At 30.2% G+C, this 20,952-nt stretch overlaps 1 protein-coding gene across 9 annotated transcripts in view; it reads left to right on the forward strand.

Moving 5' to 3' along the window:
• The window catches only part of LOC113394476 (neural-cadherin), a 305,699-nt gene that overhangs the window by 234,703 nt on the left and 50,044 nt on the right, over positions 1 to 20,952 (forward strand). For all 9 annotated transcript variants that reach the window (XM_064220567.1, XM_064220568.1, XM_026631798.2 and 6 more), the window contains one exon: positions 4,390 to 4,533. In XM_064220567.1, the coding sequence (XP_064076637.1) occupies positions 4,390 to 4,533 (144 nt within the window). The remainder of the gene's footprint in view (positions 1 to 4,389; positions 4,534 to 20,952) is intronic.

Below are 20,952 nucleotides of genomic sequence, written 5' to 3' on the forward strand. Positions count from 1 at the left end.
ATAATAAGATACGTAATTTTGACGTTAAAAAACAACGGATACCAAACTATAACATTATAAAATATTTATTAGTAAAAGTTTTTTCATCACACGTTAAATAAAAACTACATTAATATTAGTAATTAAAATAATTCAAAATATCTTTATAACTAACATTGTAAGCACGTTGTACTTCAACCCATTAAAGTTTATCGCGGAAGCGTTGTTGTGCACATTCATTGAAAACATTTGCTTGGAAATTAAAGTTCGTGCTCACTCGTAATTTTCATTCGTGTCGCAACGAAATGTACATGAGCATGTGAAGTATCATGTACGACTGACGATCAAAGTGGAATATTTATGTCCCTTTATCTGAAATCCTTTGCACGTGTACCAAAATAAAATCAAATCACAATACTTCAGTCAAATGGGTTCCCTAAGCACTTGTTTCGTCATTTTACAGGAGTAAGTGCTTAAATTGAAGGTTAAACTACCGGGTCGGAATGTGGATTCTACTCAGATGAACCGATTAGAAATTTAATTGTTACTTTTTTATCAAATTATATACATTACTAATTCTTTGGGTCAGATATATGGAACTCTTTCACATTTATACTCTTATAATTTGTAATAAGCGTTATCTTTTGATGTGTTTTAATAAAATTTAATACAATGTTTTAAAACGATTTTTATTCTTACATATGGCTCAGTAGTTTAAGCATAAATTTTAATATTTAAAGCGAGGTTTGTTCTTCTCGTAGTGTCAATAGGTGTGGACATACGATCTCTCATACCATCTAAATTTCCCACCTATTGGCTCGTCTGCTTGTTCAAGTCCGAAACTAAATGACGTCTTATACACCGTATTACCACGTACATTCGTAAAACACTTTCTTAAATATTCTAATAAATATTAGTCCCACGCTTTAAGACAATTTAATGAAATATACTTTGACAAAAATATTTTTGTATACGGAATCTAGAAATTATTTATAGTTGTGTTTGATTTCAATTAAATGTCCTGCTTTGTCTTGTATTATTTTCGCGTGACGGTATTCGCCGATGCGTGGATTCTTTCAAGGAATTTCATTATATGCATTGGTCTAATGAAGCTCAGCCTTCTGTATAAGATATGTTCTAATAAAAATGCAATTAACTTTAGAAATGGTGAACTAACATATAATATATTATAGTGTAATAATTATTATTGTTTTTCTTTTTTCATTTTATTGAAAAGGTTGGCGGATCACTTGGGCCAGTCTTTACCAACACAACCGTCTTATTTTTAATCGTTAAAATTATAAAATAGCTCAAAAAGTGTTAAAATAGACTCAACTAAAATTTTACTTCAATAGTTTTATATCAACTCACGATAGAAATATAGAACTCTCTCATTATTACGTATGATAAAATGTGAACGTAATTAGTATTTATTTAGTAATGCATCATTTAGTTGGTTTGCATAGTACCTTATACGCTACATGAACGTATATTCATTGTACATATATGTAAATAACCGACGAAATTTATGGGGCATTGGTCGGTTTCATTCGTATATGCTAAATTGCGGTTGAATATTAAACGAGGAGCGTGAGTTGTCCACGTCAATTTTTACGACTGTTGGTACAGTTTTCTAACAAAATTACTCCTCGGAGCCCAGAAACAAACACCCCATGGCTTATAAAAAACATTCTCGTTGACGTCATTAGACTCCTTTCCGTTTCTAATTCATTATTAACAATATGATTTTACTGGAAAATATAAACTTTTAATTTTTTTTTTTTTTTTTTTTCTAATAATTAAATAAAATAATATCATGACATAGTGATCTTTATTTTAATTAAAAGTAAAATATTGCTCAGGTAAATGTTTTATGAGATAGAATAGAATATTATTATATGCTAGAAATGTTTTCCAATTCTATATTTTATTATTTATGATGCTTGCGACGTAAAATTAAATGTTCAAGACAGGTAATACTTTTGTTCTATGAGAACTGCGAACAGCCAAGTAATGACCCGAATACCGACAGCATGATAGCATTTCACGTATACGTGTTGTCTTATCAATTTACTTTTATTAATGGAAAGTCAGTCCAAATAAATATATTAAATTTAAACTAAGCTCAAACACATACGAATTGTAAGAAGTAGGTTTTCCAGGACGTTGCCGACTGATCTGCGGTATCCCTTGTGCTTGTAATAATGTTCGCTTAAATAATACCACTTATTTATTTTTATTCTTATTTAAAATTACGCTCCGGTTTTAGGAGTTAGACGTCAAGTGATTGGCATAAAAAGTTAGCCTATATTCTTCTATGGCGTTCAAGCTTGCTTCATACAAAATTTTATCACATTTGGTTCAGTGGTTTGGCCGTGAGAGAGCGATATATATATATATAGGTAGGCAAATAGGCCACCTGATTGGAAGTGGACACCATCGCCCTTAGACATTGACAATGTAAGAAACATCCACCGTTACATCGTCAACGCAACACCTACTGAGATGTTGCGTCCCCTGTGCTGTGTGTGTAATTACTAGCTTACCCTTCGAAACAGAACACAACAATGCTAAGTATTTCTGTTTGGCAGTAGAATACCTGATACCACCTTACAGTAATACGAGGTCAGATAGTGAACGTGACCTCCACACTAACGAAACCAAAACGTACACGTGCAAGTCGATACGTATATCGCAGTTCCGCTACGAATGCATGTTATATAATAAATATAACAAAGCTGTGCCGTGAATACAATACAGGAAGAACAAAGTTTAACTCTTGGTTGAATAATTTTCGAAAACGTCTGCAATATAATGAATATAAAAACTTCAACGGCGTTATGTCATAGTCTACGTACTACATATTAGACAGAACGAAAAAAAAAAACATTATAAAGTTAACAGTTGTCTTCATGATAAGTATATATTAGAAAGTTGACTTTATATTTCTTATTCTTTTACTTTTGAGTTGATATTGATCTCATGGTAATCGTGCCCTTTAATTTATACATAAACGTAGTTATTGAGGCCAAACTACTCGCTTCAATTCTTAAATCCTAAAAATATATATACATCACATTTCCATTAGTGATAAAAGTGACCACTGAGATTCTTGTCGGACCTTTTTGATGGAAACTACATCCTCTTCAATAAATTTAATATTGATTAATGACAAATCAAAAGTGCTTGTAAGAATCTTCGGATTTTAAGCTAAGTTAATGTAGTTGTTACTAGTATATATTAGTGGACGTTATTGTTACGCAGAAAAGTGCTATGATATATTAATACGCTTAAACGAATCCTGTTTAATGTTATAAATTTTAATTTTTATATGTCTGTTACTAAATCATGCAAAAACAATCGAATGGCAAACTTGCCCGTCCTATATTATAAAAAAAACATAGCCTAACCCATACCGCCCCTTCCCCCAACCCCCAAAACATTACTAAACATTGTTGGATTTTAAAATATCTGTCTTAAGTAAAAGCTCTTCTGCGTTGAACTGTAGAACAATCGTAAATGAGGAATGTCGCCTCTTCTGTTATATCATTTGTTAAGGTTAACGTCCTTCACATGTGGCTCGGAGTCCATCAACAGAGCCTCAAAGTGACTATACGACTGCTAATAAAGCCACCGGACATTTCGACAAACGTCCCTAATTTATCTTTGCTAAAGAGTACCTCAAACGGAAGCAATTTCCCTGTAGGTTTCTTTTACATAAGTCTCCGACACAGATTATGGTTCATTTGGTGTATTCAGTAGTTTTATTAAAATGTAAGTCTCGTCGTAGTGGGTCGGCTTTTTATATTTGATGTTCTTTGAAGAGATGACGTATTACATTAATATCATCTGTTTAAAGTTAACTAGCTATTTGATCAACCCATTTCAATAACGTCAATTAAAATAAAACAATATTCCTATTCTATATCAAATATAATTAATTCCACGAACTTAAGTATTTGTATATGAGTGAGATTATGTTTATTAAATATTAATAGTTAATTTAAAAAAATATACGAGTTATATATTTAAATCTAGGATTCGTTGTATATTTACTAAGTATATTAATATAGTAATCGTTTTATTCGAAAAAACCGCAAATATCATAATTTTCCATACATTTTATAAATATTATACATTCGCTAGTGACCGCAGCTATGAAATCTATAATATTAATATTAAGGTTAAACAACAATAGATCATAGTAATATATGTACATAAATATAATAGTGGAAGTCTAGCATCAATAGAAAAAAGGCGTTATATAATTTACTTCAATATTAAATGTTTTCATAACATAAAAAACGGTGTTCACGTAACCATTATCAATCAACCATTTTATTTATAAATAATGATTTGCAAAATGTATTGTGTAAAGATGAAAAATTTAGCGTTATTTTTTATTTGCAGTGACCAAATTCATCCGAATCGGCATCGCGGATAAAAATGACAATCCACCCTATTTCGACAAGGAGCTATACGAAGCGGAAGTGGACGAAAATGAAGACATCCAACATACTGTGCTCACGGTCACCGCCAAAGATCACGATGAATGTAAGTACCTAGTTATTATTACGTATCATTAGTCTGTACTATATATATAAAAATAATTTCACTGTTAGTAGTAAGAATGTTACGGAGCTATGAAAGATCAAATAATCTATTAAAAAAAAAGAAACTCGAAAAGATACGGACGCAAAAGAAAGTAAAAATGAAATAAATGTGACCTAGTTATTTAGACATATAAAATGTGAACTTTTAAACAAAAAACAAAGAGACCGTTTTTGGTATTCATGAACATTTTTTGGAATGCTATAGAGGTTTGATTTCATGAAACTTTGGTTTTTGTTACAAATTTACAACTAACTAGAGTTAAAACAAAACACTACATTTCTCGTAATGTGATATAATTACAAATACGAAATTAAAGTACGAAATAACATTCATAAATCCCCCTTTGTATATATTTTTATAAGAATGATTCACATCTTATTCTGCTTCAATTATTTAGGAATTTCTCATGATATTTTTGGTCAATAGTCACGAGATGTTCATTCTAATTTAACTTTAAACCAAAATGCTTGTGCGGATTGGAACCTGAAACTATTAACGTAATTACAGATGGAATCGCCATATTTGCTAAAGAAGCTAAATAAGACGTTTATTTAATTTCTTACATTCATTAAATTTAGTAAATACTAATTATTCGTTGTTATTATTATTTACGCAACTTCGATAATAATCAATTGAAGATAAGAATTAAAATTGTTCTCGGAAAGATATACAGCTATATACTTATTTGTGCATCACGTCCACGGAACGCCAGCTAACGTTGTATCGATTCATACGCGTTTCAACGTTTCACAAAGGCTAGCTCGATGCCAACTCAGCTCTAGACGAAATTGCCTAGGTCACTTTGACGTACAGTCCGTTAGAAACTTTTAAATCTTTGTTAGCTGCCAGATATCAATTCTCTTTTCGTATATTTGGCATTACTACGACAAGGTTGTGTATTTATATAGTTAGTTATTCCGGCTTATCTCTTACGCCATAAATTTAAAGACTACCTTTGCGCAAAAACAAATGCCATTTAAGAGGAACTGAGTGACATTAAACTTTATAAGGCTATTCACTGACAATATAATGAAATATAGAAACCATCGAAAATAGAACGATTACAAAAAGAGTTCTATAAACTTCATTCTTTATTATATTTGACTTACTCTTGAAGTTTTAGACAATGCAATTAAAATTCATTGGTTCATCCCTTTTTCAAATCAAAACTTTATTTATGATATCGTATCGCAATATCATTAAAATAAAAAAATAAAATTTTTAGTGTTTCAGTTAAAGTATCACAATATCTGGTTGGATTTGAATTTAAATGGTAATAAAAGGTAAATATTTATATGTTTTTGATTAAAATTTACTCACAAAATTTTATATTCATCATATTCTTCGAAGATAATTTCAAGTTAAAAATAAGAGGTTCCTGGTGTAAATGTTCATATTATACTTGTTAATTTTTTTTTAATGTATAATACTGACGGCCAAATCGACCACCTGATGGTATGTGTTCACCATCACCCATAGACATTAACGCTGTAATAAATATTAAACATTCCTTACATCGCCAACGCGCCACTAACCTTGAGAGCTAAGATATTATGTTCCTTACCTGTATTTCCTGTCACTACACTGGCTCACTCACCCTTCAAACTGGAAGACAACAATACTAAGTACTGCTGTTTGATGGACCTATCAACTCAGCCGGGCGTGCACAAAGCCCTACCACCGAGTTAATGCAAATAGCTATTTTAGGATGTGCCATTGTTAAGTTTAAAAAGAAATAAATGTTCTAAGATTATCCTTTTTTACGCTGTGTGGTTATTTTCGAATGAAATTGTTGTTTTTTTTTTTTTTTTTAATTAAATTGTGTTAAAATCCTGTTTTATAAATATACTGAAAAATCAAAACGAGAATTAACACATCTGTGTAATTAATACCTTACGAAATATAATACTTTATTTGATATTTATAAAAATGTTTTGTAATATAAGTTATTAATAATATATAAAATATTTTACTATTAAAATTTTAGAAAAAGACATTTTTATCCTGTATTATGTCTTAAAATATGGTACCATCAGCTATATTACGTATTTAGTAAGATAATATTATAATAGATAAAGTCCTTTATCATAACTTAATATTTAGGCAAATAATGGGAAATAATACAAGATAAATTTAACAATGGGATGCTTTATTGTCTATAGTAATACTGTCGTTAGTAGTCATTCCCTAACATTAATATTATGTAATCTGAAAGATATTCAATTTATAAAATTGTCTCTAAATTAGTATGAGATCATAAAATATTATTATAAAGTCGATTATATTTTGATTTTTAATGCGAAGATATCATGTGAATAACACTTTCGTATTAATGGAATTTAAAATCATTGTTCAAGTATTCGTATATCACAGAGGTTATTGGTATTTTCCCGAGTCAATTCATGTTATGAATGTGGCAGTGTCATGGAGGAGCGTGGGAACAGTTTGGCATGTTCCTGCCATGTATGAAACTTTCACATAGGATGCTGACTATGTGCAAGTGTATATGTATTATATCGGAGTACTTTATTTCGGACTTGATGGATGATACGGCAAATATCAGATCTACGTCATCGTTTTACCTTAGATTGTCAGTAAAAATCCATTAACTGAATTCTACGGAAAACATCTTAAGAAAATCTGCATGTATTTACCAAACCGCATTAGAGCAGTGTGGTGGATAAATATACAAATCTTCACCTCAAAAGGAAAAGAGCCCTTGGGCCAACATCTAGAAGGTGATCATTTTATTTTTACTACACAATAGATAGATAAATGATTTTTAATGAAATTTAGTTATCATGAAACTGTTTCAATTGAAATTTCATTCGTAACAGTAGAGATTTCAATTGATTATAAATTAAATAAAAAAAGATTGACTGTTTACTAATGAAATAAATAGTTTTTACCAATAGTAAGAAATTCAATAGCTGTTACAAGTTTCCTTGAAACGGTGTGAAGACTTATTCTCTCTGGGGATCCATTCTGAAAGACATCGAAGAAATTGGGAGTATAATAAAATTTTCATTCACTATCGCGGATATCTATGTTGTGTGTGTTGTTGACACCGGGTAGTTTTTTTTATAAGTAATATATGATGAACTTCGATACAATTATTAAACTTATCTACATATATTTGGTGAGCGTCTCTTACTCTCATTGTACTGTTAAATGAATTACCATTACTCCGAACATATCGTTGTCATTACCTAAATATAATTTTATAAACACATAAAATATATATAATATGATGATAATTATCAACCCAATTTTATGTGAGTGAAACCGCAAGGTACAGCTAATGTTGTTATAAGACAAACAATCAAGAAACGTTTCTGTCTCGAACATTCCGGAATGTTATTTGTACATACTATTGTTAGATTCATGACATGTCACAAAAGCCTGATATCAGAGAATATCAGGGCGAAACAGAAGCTTCGCGCTCGTGTTATTTGGTTCAGTATATTTACATTTAATTATTTTAATTCCAAGCAAAGACTATAAAAACTGAACTGTTTTATTTTTGATGCCTCCATCAATATTTTTTATGATTTCAATGGAAATTATTTACATTAATTTAATTCGTTGATTCATTTTGTATAAGTTCTAAATTTTATTATTCAACTGAAAACTTACAAAGATTTTAATAAGATGATTCGAGTTATCTTACTCCAACTGTTGAATGGAACTTGTATTATTTTCAGCCATTTATGCTCCCACTTTTGAAGACTTTCTTTGAATTTTATCTTTTAATTATTAAAAAATAAATGTTCTATGTAACACATAGTTGATGTAATATTTACAATTACCTTCCAAATAACATTTTAAATAAAAACATTATTTATATTAAAATCGAAGTCAAACTTAATTTCTCTACATTGTTATTTTGTCGATTATTTTATTTTATTAATGAATAATGTAACAAAATCCATTTGAATAACCTTTTAGCTCGTTGAATAAAATCTTTTCTCTGGCCAGTGTCAATCGGTATTAAAATTTTTAAGTTTTCTTTTATTTAAAAAAAAAGGAAGACGATAAGAATTTATGCTATCAAATCTAATATAACATTATTTCAATGATGTGTAAATTAAATGTCGTATGTTCCCTTTATATCATAGTAAACATTATTAGCTTCCTGTCTTAAGTGCCAAGTCTCAAGATGTACGGAAGCTGAAGAATATATTACGAAGGTTCAATTTTACGACGGGAACATAATAAGATTATGTGTGGCGCAATTTGTATAAATCTAGTTAACTTACATTTTATTTTTCGCTTTTATAAAATTTAAAACGTTTTAATACAATGTTTTTTTATTACAGTATATTTTGGTCATTTTTTAGTTAGTCGAAACTCACATAATATGTATATTGTAGAACAATTTATTGTACATATATATAATTTACAAGGTACTGTGCTTTAATTTTGCAATTTTCAAAGAAACACTTCTAAAAAAAAGTTGTTTAAATATAAAGATTTTTGAACATCTTACAGAATATTCTTAAATTTGCTACTATATAAACCGTTTATAAAATATGTTAACAATTATAAAAAACTAACTTCTTTAAATATTCTCGAGAATTATCATACATGCATTATCAGCGTAGCGTATGTAAAAATATATGTATTTGTGTTGCATTAAAAGAGAAACATCTGAAATTCGTATCAGCTCTTCTGAGTAAATTCAGAATCTAGATTCTTTTATTTTGAACAGAGAATAGTTCTTGAAAAATGACATCACAGATTTGTAACGATTCAAGAGCGCTTGTAAAGTCCCGCTCGAATAACGTAATAATTTTTACTTGATTTCAATATATTTTGCAGCGAATGAAGTAAATTAATTAAGGAAATCTGAAACTTGTGTTAAATATAAAGAATAAATGATTAGTCTCACGATAAATCACCGTTGATAACTAGAGTGAGTCAACAAGAGACAGGGATTTATTTTCAGAGAAGTTGTGAGTAATAAAAGTTGCAGGATAATAGATTTGCAGCATACTTCACTGCCAAGAAAATGTTGACTTGATGCAGTAAATTAAACGGAACAATTTGAACAACGCCCATTGTGTGAACTTGTTAAACTGTTAAACTCTTCTCCTAAACTTCCCTGCAGAAGATGCTTAGGTCGCCCGCGCCGTTTAACCGCACTCCACTACTTAGTTCTAAACGCAACGAATGTGTTTTAGTTTCTTGAAGACAAAAATAATTTGAAATCACTCTAAAATATAACTTTTAAAGAAATATATTTAAAAACGCGTCGAACGTACACCTTCCACATTTTCCGAATAGATTAAGTATATCATGAGAAAGATATAATAAAAAGCTTTAAATATTAATATATTAAATATAATACTGAGTGACTGAATATTAAAACAAAATTTATTTAATACTTAATTGCATGCTATGTTCAAGCTTTTGAAGTCTCAATTTCCTCAAAAAGATTAGCCGACGTAAACGAAAGGATGTACACAAAAGAGACCTAAAATTAATTATTTTTATATAAACCATTTGGTACCTTCGCTATCTTCTCGTCTGTTTGTAAACCGCTTATGGCCGAGCTATTGTCAATAAAAAAAAACTGGGCGAGTGTTATTCGGCCTCGCGCACTGAGAGTTCCGTACCACCAGACAGATAGACGCTTTTCGGATTTATTCCTATACTTGAACTACAATAATGCTTCTTGCCAAATTCAATTATCATTTCATATTATCAACGGGTAGTAAGTAGGTACTCCGAAGGTCTTGATTCCGTTTGTGTATTGATGTTTAATTTTCACAGCTCGATGGGATCGCAAACCTCAGTATATGGTATTAATTTCAATTTTATACCTTTACGCATTCCTGAGAAATAAGACGGACAGACAGATGGACAACTTAATGATCTTAGAAGGGTTCCTCTTTACCTTTAGTAGTACGGAACCCTAAAAATGCCAATATGAGTAGAAAAAAAATGTACGGAATATTAACATTCATATGTCTTCCTCGACTCTTCAATATTAATGGTCGTAGACCACGCGTCGAACACTAATAGCAAGAAAAAAACAAAGTTTCACAGCGTTTGTTTTGTTTTACCTAAAGATAAAAACAAGGCCTTTCGGTTATTGAAGAGCATTCATTCAAGCGTTTTAGTTCAATTAGGAGCTTTATAAACACTAAATTATTATAAAATTACGTTTAATGTTCGATAAATTAACTTAATGGTGGTATTGAATAACAACCTTTGAATAATTTGTACAGACTTTAACATTCAAACGCCCCATTTAGCTAGAGGTTTGCCTGCCTGCTGCGTGTAAATGGCGATGTTTCTCCAACAGTATTTACCTGAAGTTCTTATTGCATTAACTTAAGAGCTATATTTCGATAACGCTTACATGCCATTAGACGAATTAACATCACAGTTGTTTCAAATGTTGTAATTTACTACAAGTCTTAATCGAACCTACTTATTTTATCTTATGAGTATTATGAAGATTACTTTATAATTCAGAAATTGTTTTAATGTTCAATATTATTTTAACATTAAAAAAATAGTTTGCATGCTTTATTTATGTTTATATATTTTCTTAACAAAAGGATAAACACCTAATATATTTGACTTCTTAAAATTCAGTATTTATATCACAATAATAAATTGTTCAAAGGTAAAATAAAACTCAAAATTATTCTAAGTAAATTATAAGAAAACAAATTTGACAAATATAAGGCCTGGTACTTTTAATTTGATTGATACTCGCGTCACGCAAGTTAAAACAATGGATTAGTTTACCAGTTATAATGAATAAAAAATAAATCAACTGTTGAAAAGGTACAAGTATCCCAGGGAAGCCTACTCGTTTTTTTATAAAGACGGAAGAAAATACGACTTAGGTACGTTGTTGTTAAAAAGTTTAGTTTTAATAAACGTAATAATTCTGAATTGGAACGACATTGTTAGCTGAATCTATTTTTAATAACCAATATGCAAAGCAAACGCCAGAGGCTTTATTTGCTTCATTTCGCAACGTAGCAAACTCTTTTTTAAAAATATTAAAAAGATATTTTTTTATAAATCTTCAAACATCGGTTATTAGGATTTGTTGTTGTTGATCATTAAAAAAAAAAAACCTTTAGAAATATCAGCATCGGAACTTCTGATAGAAGACAATGGGCGCGACGAGGTTTACGATAACAACTAAGAAGCGAAACTAGTCATCCGCAACCTCACGGATAAAGTAGCATGAATGGCGAATCATAAAGTTTCGGTTCTGCACTGAATGGCGGCTTCTGTTTCCGCTATCACGTAAAACCTCTTTTCAAACAAACGTCAAATAAATAACTTTCAGACTATTTGATAGACAGCATCTGTACGGTAAACTCACTTATTTACATTAAGTTCATTATAAATTATTATGGGTTACTTGATATAACTTCTGTTAGTATTAACAGTTAACTATTAAAATATTTTATCATAAGTAAATAAAGATTTAACTAAGATATACAATGACAGTTTACAGTGATATTAATCATGTTTATTAATTGTTAATTATGACGATAACATCCACACGTCAAGTGCTTAAAGGTAATTGAATTAATGAGATGTATATACGTTGATATATGTCTTAATTAGAAATCGAGACCACTCATGTGACTCTTCACTGCTAATTGCACCAGAAGGATCTGTCCGCTTTCGCCACGCTGAGCGATTGTCCCGCTAATACAGTGCGACGCATGATCAGCGCCGTCCTCGCGCTAAAAGTGCTACTCGATGAGGACGCGACATGAAATTGTTAACCGTAGAGCGTCATTAGTACGAGTATGCCATTATATAAAATATATCCAATACCTAATACTATAAAAGGGGCATTGTATATTATTTATAGTGGATAGCGGGTCTTTATAATAACTTTTATAAAATTGTACACATTTATCACGGTATAAAATATATACAACTTTGACACGAGTATAGTCTAATTAATATACGGCAATTGCAAACTAATATACTTTGGTAAATTTAACTTCAAAGTCGAAGCGAACTCTATCAAAGGCATTTCTATCCAGAAATATCCTGTATAAATAACAATTAATTAACTAAACTAGCTAGCTAGTTGCTAAGCTCTACTGTTTATATAAGATTCATAGAATTCTAGACTGATTAAATATTAAATAGATTGAAATAAAAAAAAATACAGGAATAGCGTACATCGTTAAAACTGATAATAGAAGTAACTTTATGATTTAATTCAAAAACTAATACTAAATATTGTAGTTGTACAATTGTTAATATAAATAGCAATATATATTTTTTAATTACTAATAAGATATAGCACAAGATCTATCTGTTAGAAATAGTCACCCACGTTGACATTACCAGAAATGTAAACCTTTAATCGTCTTTTGCACAGCTATGGTAACTATGATATTAAGTCCCTTGGGCCTGTACATTGACCCACAAACATAAGTTGTACTGCTGTTTAATATATTTAAACAGATAAACATAAAACTACTAAAAATATACTTATTTGTGTTTACTTTGTATCCTATGTAAAGAAAAAGCCCCATCAAAGTAACGCATTTAAAACAAAATTGTACTCAAAGACGGTCCTGTCGCTTCGAGCGACCTCACGCTGACAACCTTTGGAGTGAGAAAGGGTAAACTTTATTATTCTCCGAATTTCATAAATTATATTCAATCTGAATCAAGCGATTTCTTAGAATTTTACACTAGAAATACTCAAGTGGATACGATCTATACCTAGTGTATAAATCAGAATTTCGTTTTCGGTCCAATCATTTCGCTTCATGTCCCAGTCCCTTACTTTTTTCACGGCTGTAGCTACTGATTTATTGATGATGTTGGTTGAACGTTCGTTCCAAATTATAGACCCTTAGTTGAGCGATTTATAAGTACGGTCCTATGTCGTCACACAGACGCTATTTTAAGCAAAAATATCAAGTTAAATTTTGATAATTAGGTCAATTTTCACGGAACTTACACTGATAATACTTTGAAATGAAATATTTAAATTATTTATTATTATCTGAAAATGTGAAAATATAATTCTTGGTTCTCGTTAAAACGAGAGGAATATAGTATCAACTGTATTAAATAAATGGTTATACAAGCTCGCATTTAACTTAAGCTATTATCGTGTATGTTTCAAATCCTGCAGCTACTCGTATGTCTTTAAGTTGTATAAGAAATTTAGATGGAATTGAGCACATATTACAGTATAACTTATTATATAATAATAAAAATACTAATGAAATTAAACTCTCAGGGTCTCAATCGTAATCAATTTACTTGGTGGTAGGGCTTTATGCAAGCCCGTCTGGGTAGGTACCACCCAGTCATCAGATATTCTACCGCCAAATAACAGTACTCTGTAGTGCTGTGTTCCGGTTAGAAGGGTGAGTGAGCCAGTGTAATCACAGGCACAAGGGACATAACATCTTAGTTCCCAAGGTTGGTGGCGCATAGGTGATGTAAGGAATGGTTAATATTTCTTACAGCGCCTTTGTCTATGGGCGGTGGTGACCACTTACCATCAGGTGGCCCATATGCTCTATGCCAAGCAATGCCACTAAAAAAAAATCGAGACATAAATTAAATAAATTACTTCATGAAAATAATAGAAAAATGTGTCCTTAAAAATAAGGGTACCTAATTTATTTTTTTATTCACCAAACAAAATAAGTATTTACTCGATGATTTATTTACCTTTAATGTTATATTCCGAATATGTGCCTGTTTCGTAGGTATAAATAATGAGTGAAATATATAAATAATTACGTTCCTTAATAAAAAAAAAATCCGTTCTTAATTTTACATTTCAACACAGTTCTTACAAAAAGTCTAGTTCGTGCTGTGAGGTTGATGTGGGATTTAAGGTTTTAGATTTTGATTTTGTTTTTCTTATTGCCCTTCATTTTGCCTTACAAGCTTATATAAATGCGAGTCGTGAAAAATGGTAGAATATTGTGCAAATTAATTCAAGAGATAAAAAAATCTTTATATAAAATTATCTAGAAATTTTAATGTCTCATTTTTAAATATTTGAAATATCGACTAAGCTTATATTGTAATGTTTTGTGTGTGTTTTATTTTATGTCCTTTATTGTCAATGTCAATGTCAATAATTAAAAGCTTTTGTCATGGAAAATGCTGCCACAGGGAATTTTATCTGGTATTGCATTTCGTTTATTTTTGAATATGATGTTTTAGTTTCGAATAAAAAAATCCCACTGTTGGGCAGATGCCTCTTGTTCAAATAATATGGACCACATTCCAAGCATTTTTCTATTCATTCCTTTTCGGTGTATGTTGGTACTAAGATTGTACATCATACATGTATCAAGCAGAACTTTTATTCGACACAATATCCATCATGAAGTTATCCGAACAAACATATAAAGGACTGAGTCATATCCGCTCATGACGCATATATATGCGTGCTGTAAATATTCTCATTCATTCATGCAAAAATGAATTTATGAAAATATAATGAAAACTTTGAAAACATTCGCTCAATTAGATTTTATTTTCATTTGCATTGTTATTATCATCAAACGAGATATCCAAAATAAGGTTTTGTATTAAATAAATCATTTTTAGCCATCGGTTGATTTGCTTCGATTATTGGGTTCGTTTTAAAAACAGATTTATGTGCAACGTATGCTCTACCTTCTATAATGTAATTTTACTTTTTAAATAATAAATTGTACAATTATTTAAACCACTAAAACCTGTCCTAAAACTAGAATGTCCAACAGTTTGGGTGGAGTTTCTTAACCAATAAAAACTCATGATTAAAAAAAGCATTTCTTGATTTGGATTTTTACATGACACAAGAATATATAGACGATAGAACGGCGTGGAGCCCGTCTTCGTTGATTTCCATTTCAGACGTAAACATTTCAGTTAACTTTGGATGTAATTCAATCGAAATTAGTCAGTAGTCAATACTGACTGACTTTCTTGTCAACAACAACGAAACGAATCATTACTTTCAATTAAATCCGACTAAACATGACAATTCAAAAGTAAGTTATTCATAAGTGTCTTCTTGTACAAATATTATGTTAATTTTAATTTTATTTATTAAATAAGATTTTTTTATTATTATTTAATTATAATTTATTAAAAAGAATCTTACAGCAACTGAGTTAGTATAAAAATGTAGATTAAATATAATAAAGTATAATGCACATAAATATACATTTTTGTTGTGACATTCGCGGGTCCGAGCTTCATTAATAAATGAATATCGTGGAATAATAATTTATGCAGATGTAATTTAAATTTTATCTACGGAAACCTCTATCATACTATACAACATATAATATTTCTTTCAGAGACTCGAAACAATGAAATTCGTTCAAAGCTTAAAATCGTTTTATTTAATTAAAAGTTAATTTTATAGTCGTTTAAATATCTACTGTTGCTACTGATTGATTTTTATATGTTTAATCTATTTTATTAGTTGCATCAAATAGCATATGGTATGTTTCAAAAATAGAATTCGGAAAATCTCTCGTATTGAGATGCAGTTTGCTGGATACACATGTGGCAGTTTTTTTCCGACACATGCAAGTATTCTTTTCATGTTTTCCTTCAAATTGAGCTTTAAAAGCAAATTAATTCTTGAATCCGTAATTTTAGCGAAGATTCACTTATTAGCACCTGGGCATTCCTGGTTTTTCAAATATTTAATAGCTCGTCCACGATATTTCGTAAGAGATCTGCTAATTTTGTTCAGTCACATTGATAAAAAAACAAATAAATTTGTGAATATTTGTTTGAAACATCAAACGAATTAAATAAAAATGGTATAATAATTAATTTTCGGTACATGGTCCGAGCTGTTCCCTTATTTTTTGTAGCAATTTTATTCACCAATACATTTCCGTCAGAGATTTTCCTTATGAGTGTTTTTGCTTAAATCATGTCTAACCTAAAGACATTCTTGGTCTCTAATGAAAAGGGGATTGATTTTATTATTCGAGTTATTTCACGGAAGCTCTCAGACAGTTGATAAATGACATTACAGTTTTCTTCCTCTGTGTATTAATGGCACACAACTCGTATGCGTGTTAAGTAATAAAGTCGCCAATTTACTGCTCCCATTTGAAGTTTCTTGGCTCACAATGACATTAGTAGTTCAGTCCCTTTTAAAGTATATCAAAATAAAAGAAACACGGATAATATCTTCATTTATAAAGAAAAATATAATTTAATAAAATGTTAATAATAAAGAATTGCATTATTTAATATTTTATATTGAATTAGCGACCGCCTCGCTTCGCAAGGGTGCTAATTATAAAAAAAAAAGAAAATGAGAAGTGCGCTTTGAAAGGAAATATTCAGTAGATATATATTTTATTTTACAAAGTTTGTTTTAGTTGTACGTTAACTGGAATCGGTGATATCGTCTAAATTATTCATTCGAATGATGTTGCGTAAAAGACAATTTTAATCTACTACACATGACATTTACAAGGGTAACTAGACCCGTACATAAATATTTATCTGAATAACTATTAATAATGGAAAATAACTTTGCAAATAACCTATAGTATATATAATAATACAGGCTATTGCTAATCTTTATACAGACAGAGGCTATATGAAATAAGGAGAAAGCGACTTTGTTTGTACAATTTTTTTTTTATAATTTAACAACATCCACGGGCTTACAGTCGTACGCTACGTACGCTAAGATGCCTTTTTTCCATTCTACTAATACGTTTTGGCGTTTTATATTTTATATTATTACTGAACATCAGCAGATCTTCGGTGGACTTCGAGCTAGTCGTCTTCTCGAAAAAAGTGGCCCTCACTGATTTATATACTTCTCTATTTTCAAACCTAATAATTACGAAAAATAGGGAAAGTAAAGTATTTTTATATTGTTTATACTACTCGTATTGATAGAAGACGATATCTTGAATCGCTTAAGAAAATAATTAGTATTTAATCATTTTTTATCTGTATCATTCAGCTTAAATAAATGATATTTTAAAAAAAGAAGAGCACTAATAAATATTGTACCACATATTCCATCGCTTAAATATTCGGCACAAGTTAAACAAAGTCTAGATGATGCAATTACTTCAAAAAAGAAGAACTTGTCATTACTACAACACAAACTGAATTGTATTCGAGGGAAATTGTATTCCAGTTGAAACGTATGGAATATTTTTAAAGAAAAAAAAACTTAGAGCTTACACACACACATACATAGCTTACTGAGTGCTATGTTTTTCTGAATGTCGTATAGTAAATGTTAAGGACACGTCAATTATCCTGCGAATAGAAAAAGCGTGACTTTATTATTATTTTACATAAAATTCTAAAATAAAAGTAGCCTAAGTTACTCCTTATTACATCCGCTATCTGCCAGTGAAAGTCCCGTCGAAATCGGTTCAGTCGTTCCAGAGATTAGCCGGAACAAACAGACATATATAAATTGTAAAAAATGTTATTTTGGTATATGTACATACATATGCATTTAGTAAAAATGGGTTATTTTAATATTACAAACAGACACTCCAATTTTATTATATGTATAGATTACAAATATATATTATCTACCAATTAAGTTCAAATACTATCTGAAAAGTATACTAAGATATTTCAAATAAATAGTAATCAATAAATATTATATATCCCATGGGTCCATTCGAAACCGTACTCGTATTTCAATTCAAAATATTCGTAATTCATTAAAAAGCACCAAATTTAACCCAGAATCGTCTAGTGTTTCCGTAAGAAATAAAACTTGGAATGAATATTGTTTTTCCAAGTCTCATTCTTATTCAGCCTTCTCCTTGTGCATATTATTTATGTAGAACACAAAGTTCGAAAATGTTTTCTAAGATTCTTGTGCTTAAAGTAACGAATTTATATCTATTTTATAACAGTTGTACAATAGTTACCTTTTGTAACGTTTAACCTTCCTATAGTATGTATTTTGCAAGATCGGCAATAGGATAAGATCGTAGTGATCAAATTTCCGGCTGATTGGACCACTTTTTATATATTGTTCGAGTCAATAGAAGTTTGTATTTCTTGGAGAACAAAATCAATGAAAATTTGCTCGAATTAGTCGGAAATTCGATCGGTAGGATCATGCCGTTGGGTTGGCCGTGAAAGTGCAACAGACAAACAGTCTGAGTTAGTTTCGCATTTATAATATTAGTAAAGATGTATTTTGCGTCGTAAAATTTTGATCACTGATTTTTGTACTATTTTTCTATAGCGTAATATTTGATATTGACGTGGCATAGAAGCCGAAAAACCGATATTTTAACAAAACTAATAAACACAATGCTCACTAAAATAAAACAAAACAATTTATAAAAAATCATTATAAAAATATTTTATTAACATAAACTTGAATAAAAAAATTAAAAGCTTTCATGTAACTTAACACACATGTTTTATTATATTTTTATGAAATTCGAGATTTTTTATTAAGAATTAACTATTTCATGACAAATGTAAAAATATATATTGTAATCACAAGTTATAATACCGCCTAAACAGTCCGCTTGTGTGTTCCCTTGCTTGAACTGTTGGTATAATAACATTCACATAGTGACATAACATCTTAGATAAACTGTCGTTTGCAGCGCATCGAACGCTGTAAGAACCTTATATTTCATACAGTGCAAGTCTATGTCCAATTCAAAGACAACATTATAATATTTATTTACTTTGTAATATATTGGACGTGAAGACGCTCGTATTATCGATTACTATAAAATTAATAATTATTTATTTTGTAATGTTTTACATATTAAACACAAGTGACCCATAAAATAGTAAAACATCATTCTAAATTTATCTTCATGACACCTAACTTTTGTATTATGAAGCTATTACCTCAAAAATACGTGTAAAAACCTCATAATGCTTGCTGTTGATGATATTTTCACTGAAAAAAGTGCCTCTGTAATATGTAACGTAGGCTATGAATCTCGAGAAAGGCCTCGCCGTAAAATGTTATAAAAATGTAAAATACTTCGGGGTAATTTTTTATGAGAAATTTAAACGCTCGTTCTACTAGCTCTAAGGATATCTCGCGTTGATTAACATCAATTACGAATAAAAGTTCTAAATTCGCATTATAATTTCACAGTTTCGCTTACACGCCAAGCGTTTCGCTTACTTCCAAAGCGGTCCGCTTATCGCTAGGATGTAGACGAATAAGTTGTGTTCGAATTAAACTAGTAACAGTGCTTCGGGTACAGAGTGTGGTTTGACATACATTTCAAATAATCGATTTCAATTTTGTCGGATTATTCGAATAATAAATTAACTTGCGTAATTTATAACAACATATTAATACCATCACTTTAAATTGGAAATAAATAAGATATTATTGATTTATATCCTATTTAATAATATAATCATTGAATTGAGTCATTTGAACGGCAGTAGGTAGGTAGGTTTATTTAAATTACATATCATTTAAGATAAACCATTAAATAAAATGTAATTTAAATAAAGAAAACAACGAATTTTGTTAAGTTTTTTATTATAATTGTGTGTTGCGCCACGTCCACACGATTTAAAAATATTTATTGAATATAATAATATACACTTAGTTATTGACTGTCAAAAAAATCTACCACCTGTTCGGAACTTAAAATACATTAGACTTGATAGGAACCGGCAAACGAAACTCAAGGGAGTAGGGAGCGGCGTTATAGAGAGCTTGTGGCACGAAGGGGCGCCCGTCCACGTTAATCATTATCGGCGTTTTAATAAAATAAGCTTAACAAATATAATCTAATTTGTATTTTCTTGCTGTCTTTATTCTTTGTCGTCTCACGCACACTAAGACATCTTGTTAGCACGAGCATCAGATCTGATTGATTGGGATAGTCCTATAGGAAAGTATTTCATTTTTTTTAGATCTTGCACATCAAAATCTATAAACAATTTATCTTTTATAACAAACACTCGTATCATTAAGTTGTAAAAAAGACACGACCGGGAGTCAAAACCACAATCCAGGAAAGCGTACGCCAATCGGTTATGAAGCAATAAAGTTAAATAGTGTTATTACGACGTACGTTTTAATCATACTGAAATTAATTAAATCACCCGGTCGTTTATTAAAACGAAATGAACAACTACAGATAATCTTACAGATTGCTGTATGCGAGTAATTACCATTTTCAAAAGGTTATATAAATAGTTATTTATATGGACAAACGTTTTTTATGATATCGGTAGGCGGACGAGCAAATAGGCCACCTGGTGGTAAATGGTCACCACCGTCCATAGACAATGGCGTTGTAAGAAATATTAACTATTCTTTACATAACCAATGCGCCACCAACCTTGGGAACTAAGATGTTACGTCCCTTGTGCCTG

The sequence above is a fragment of the Vanessa tameamea genome, chromosome 4 (assembly GCF_037043105.1).
Source record: "Vanessa tameamea isolate UH-Manoa-2023 chromosome 4, ilVanTame1 primary haplotype, whole genome shotgun sequence".
Taxonomy (NCBI): Eukaryota; Metazoa; Arthropoda; class Insecta; order Lepidoptera; family Nymphalidae; genus Vanessa; species Vanessa tameamea.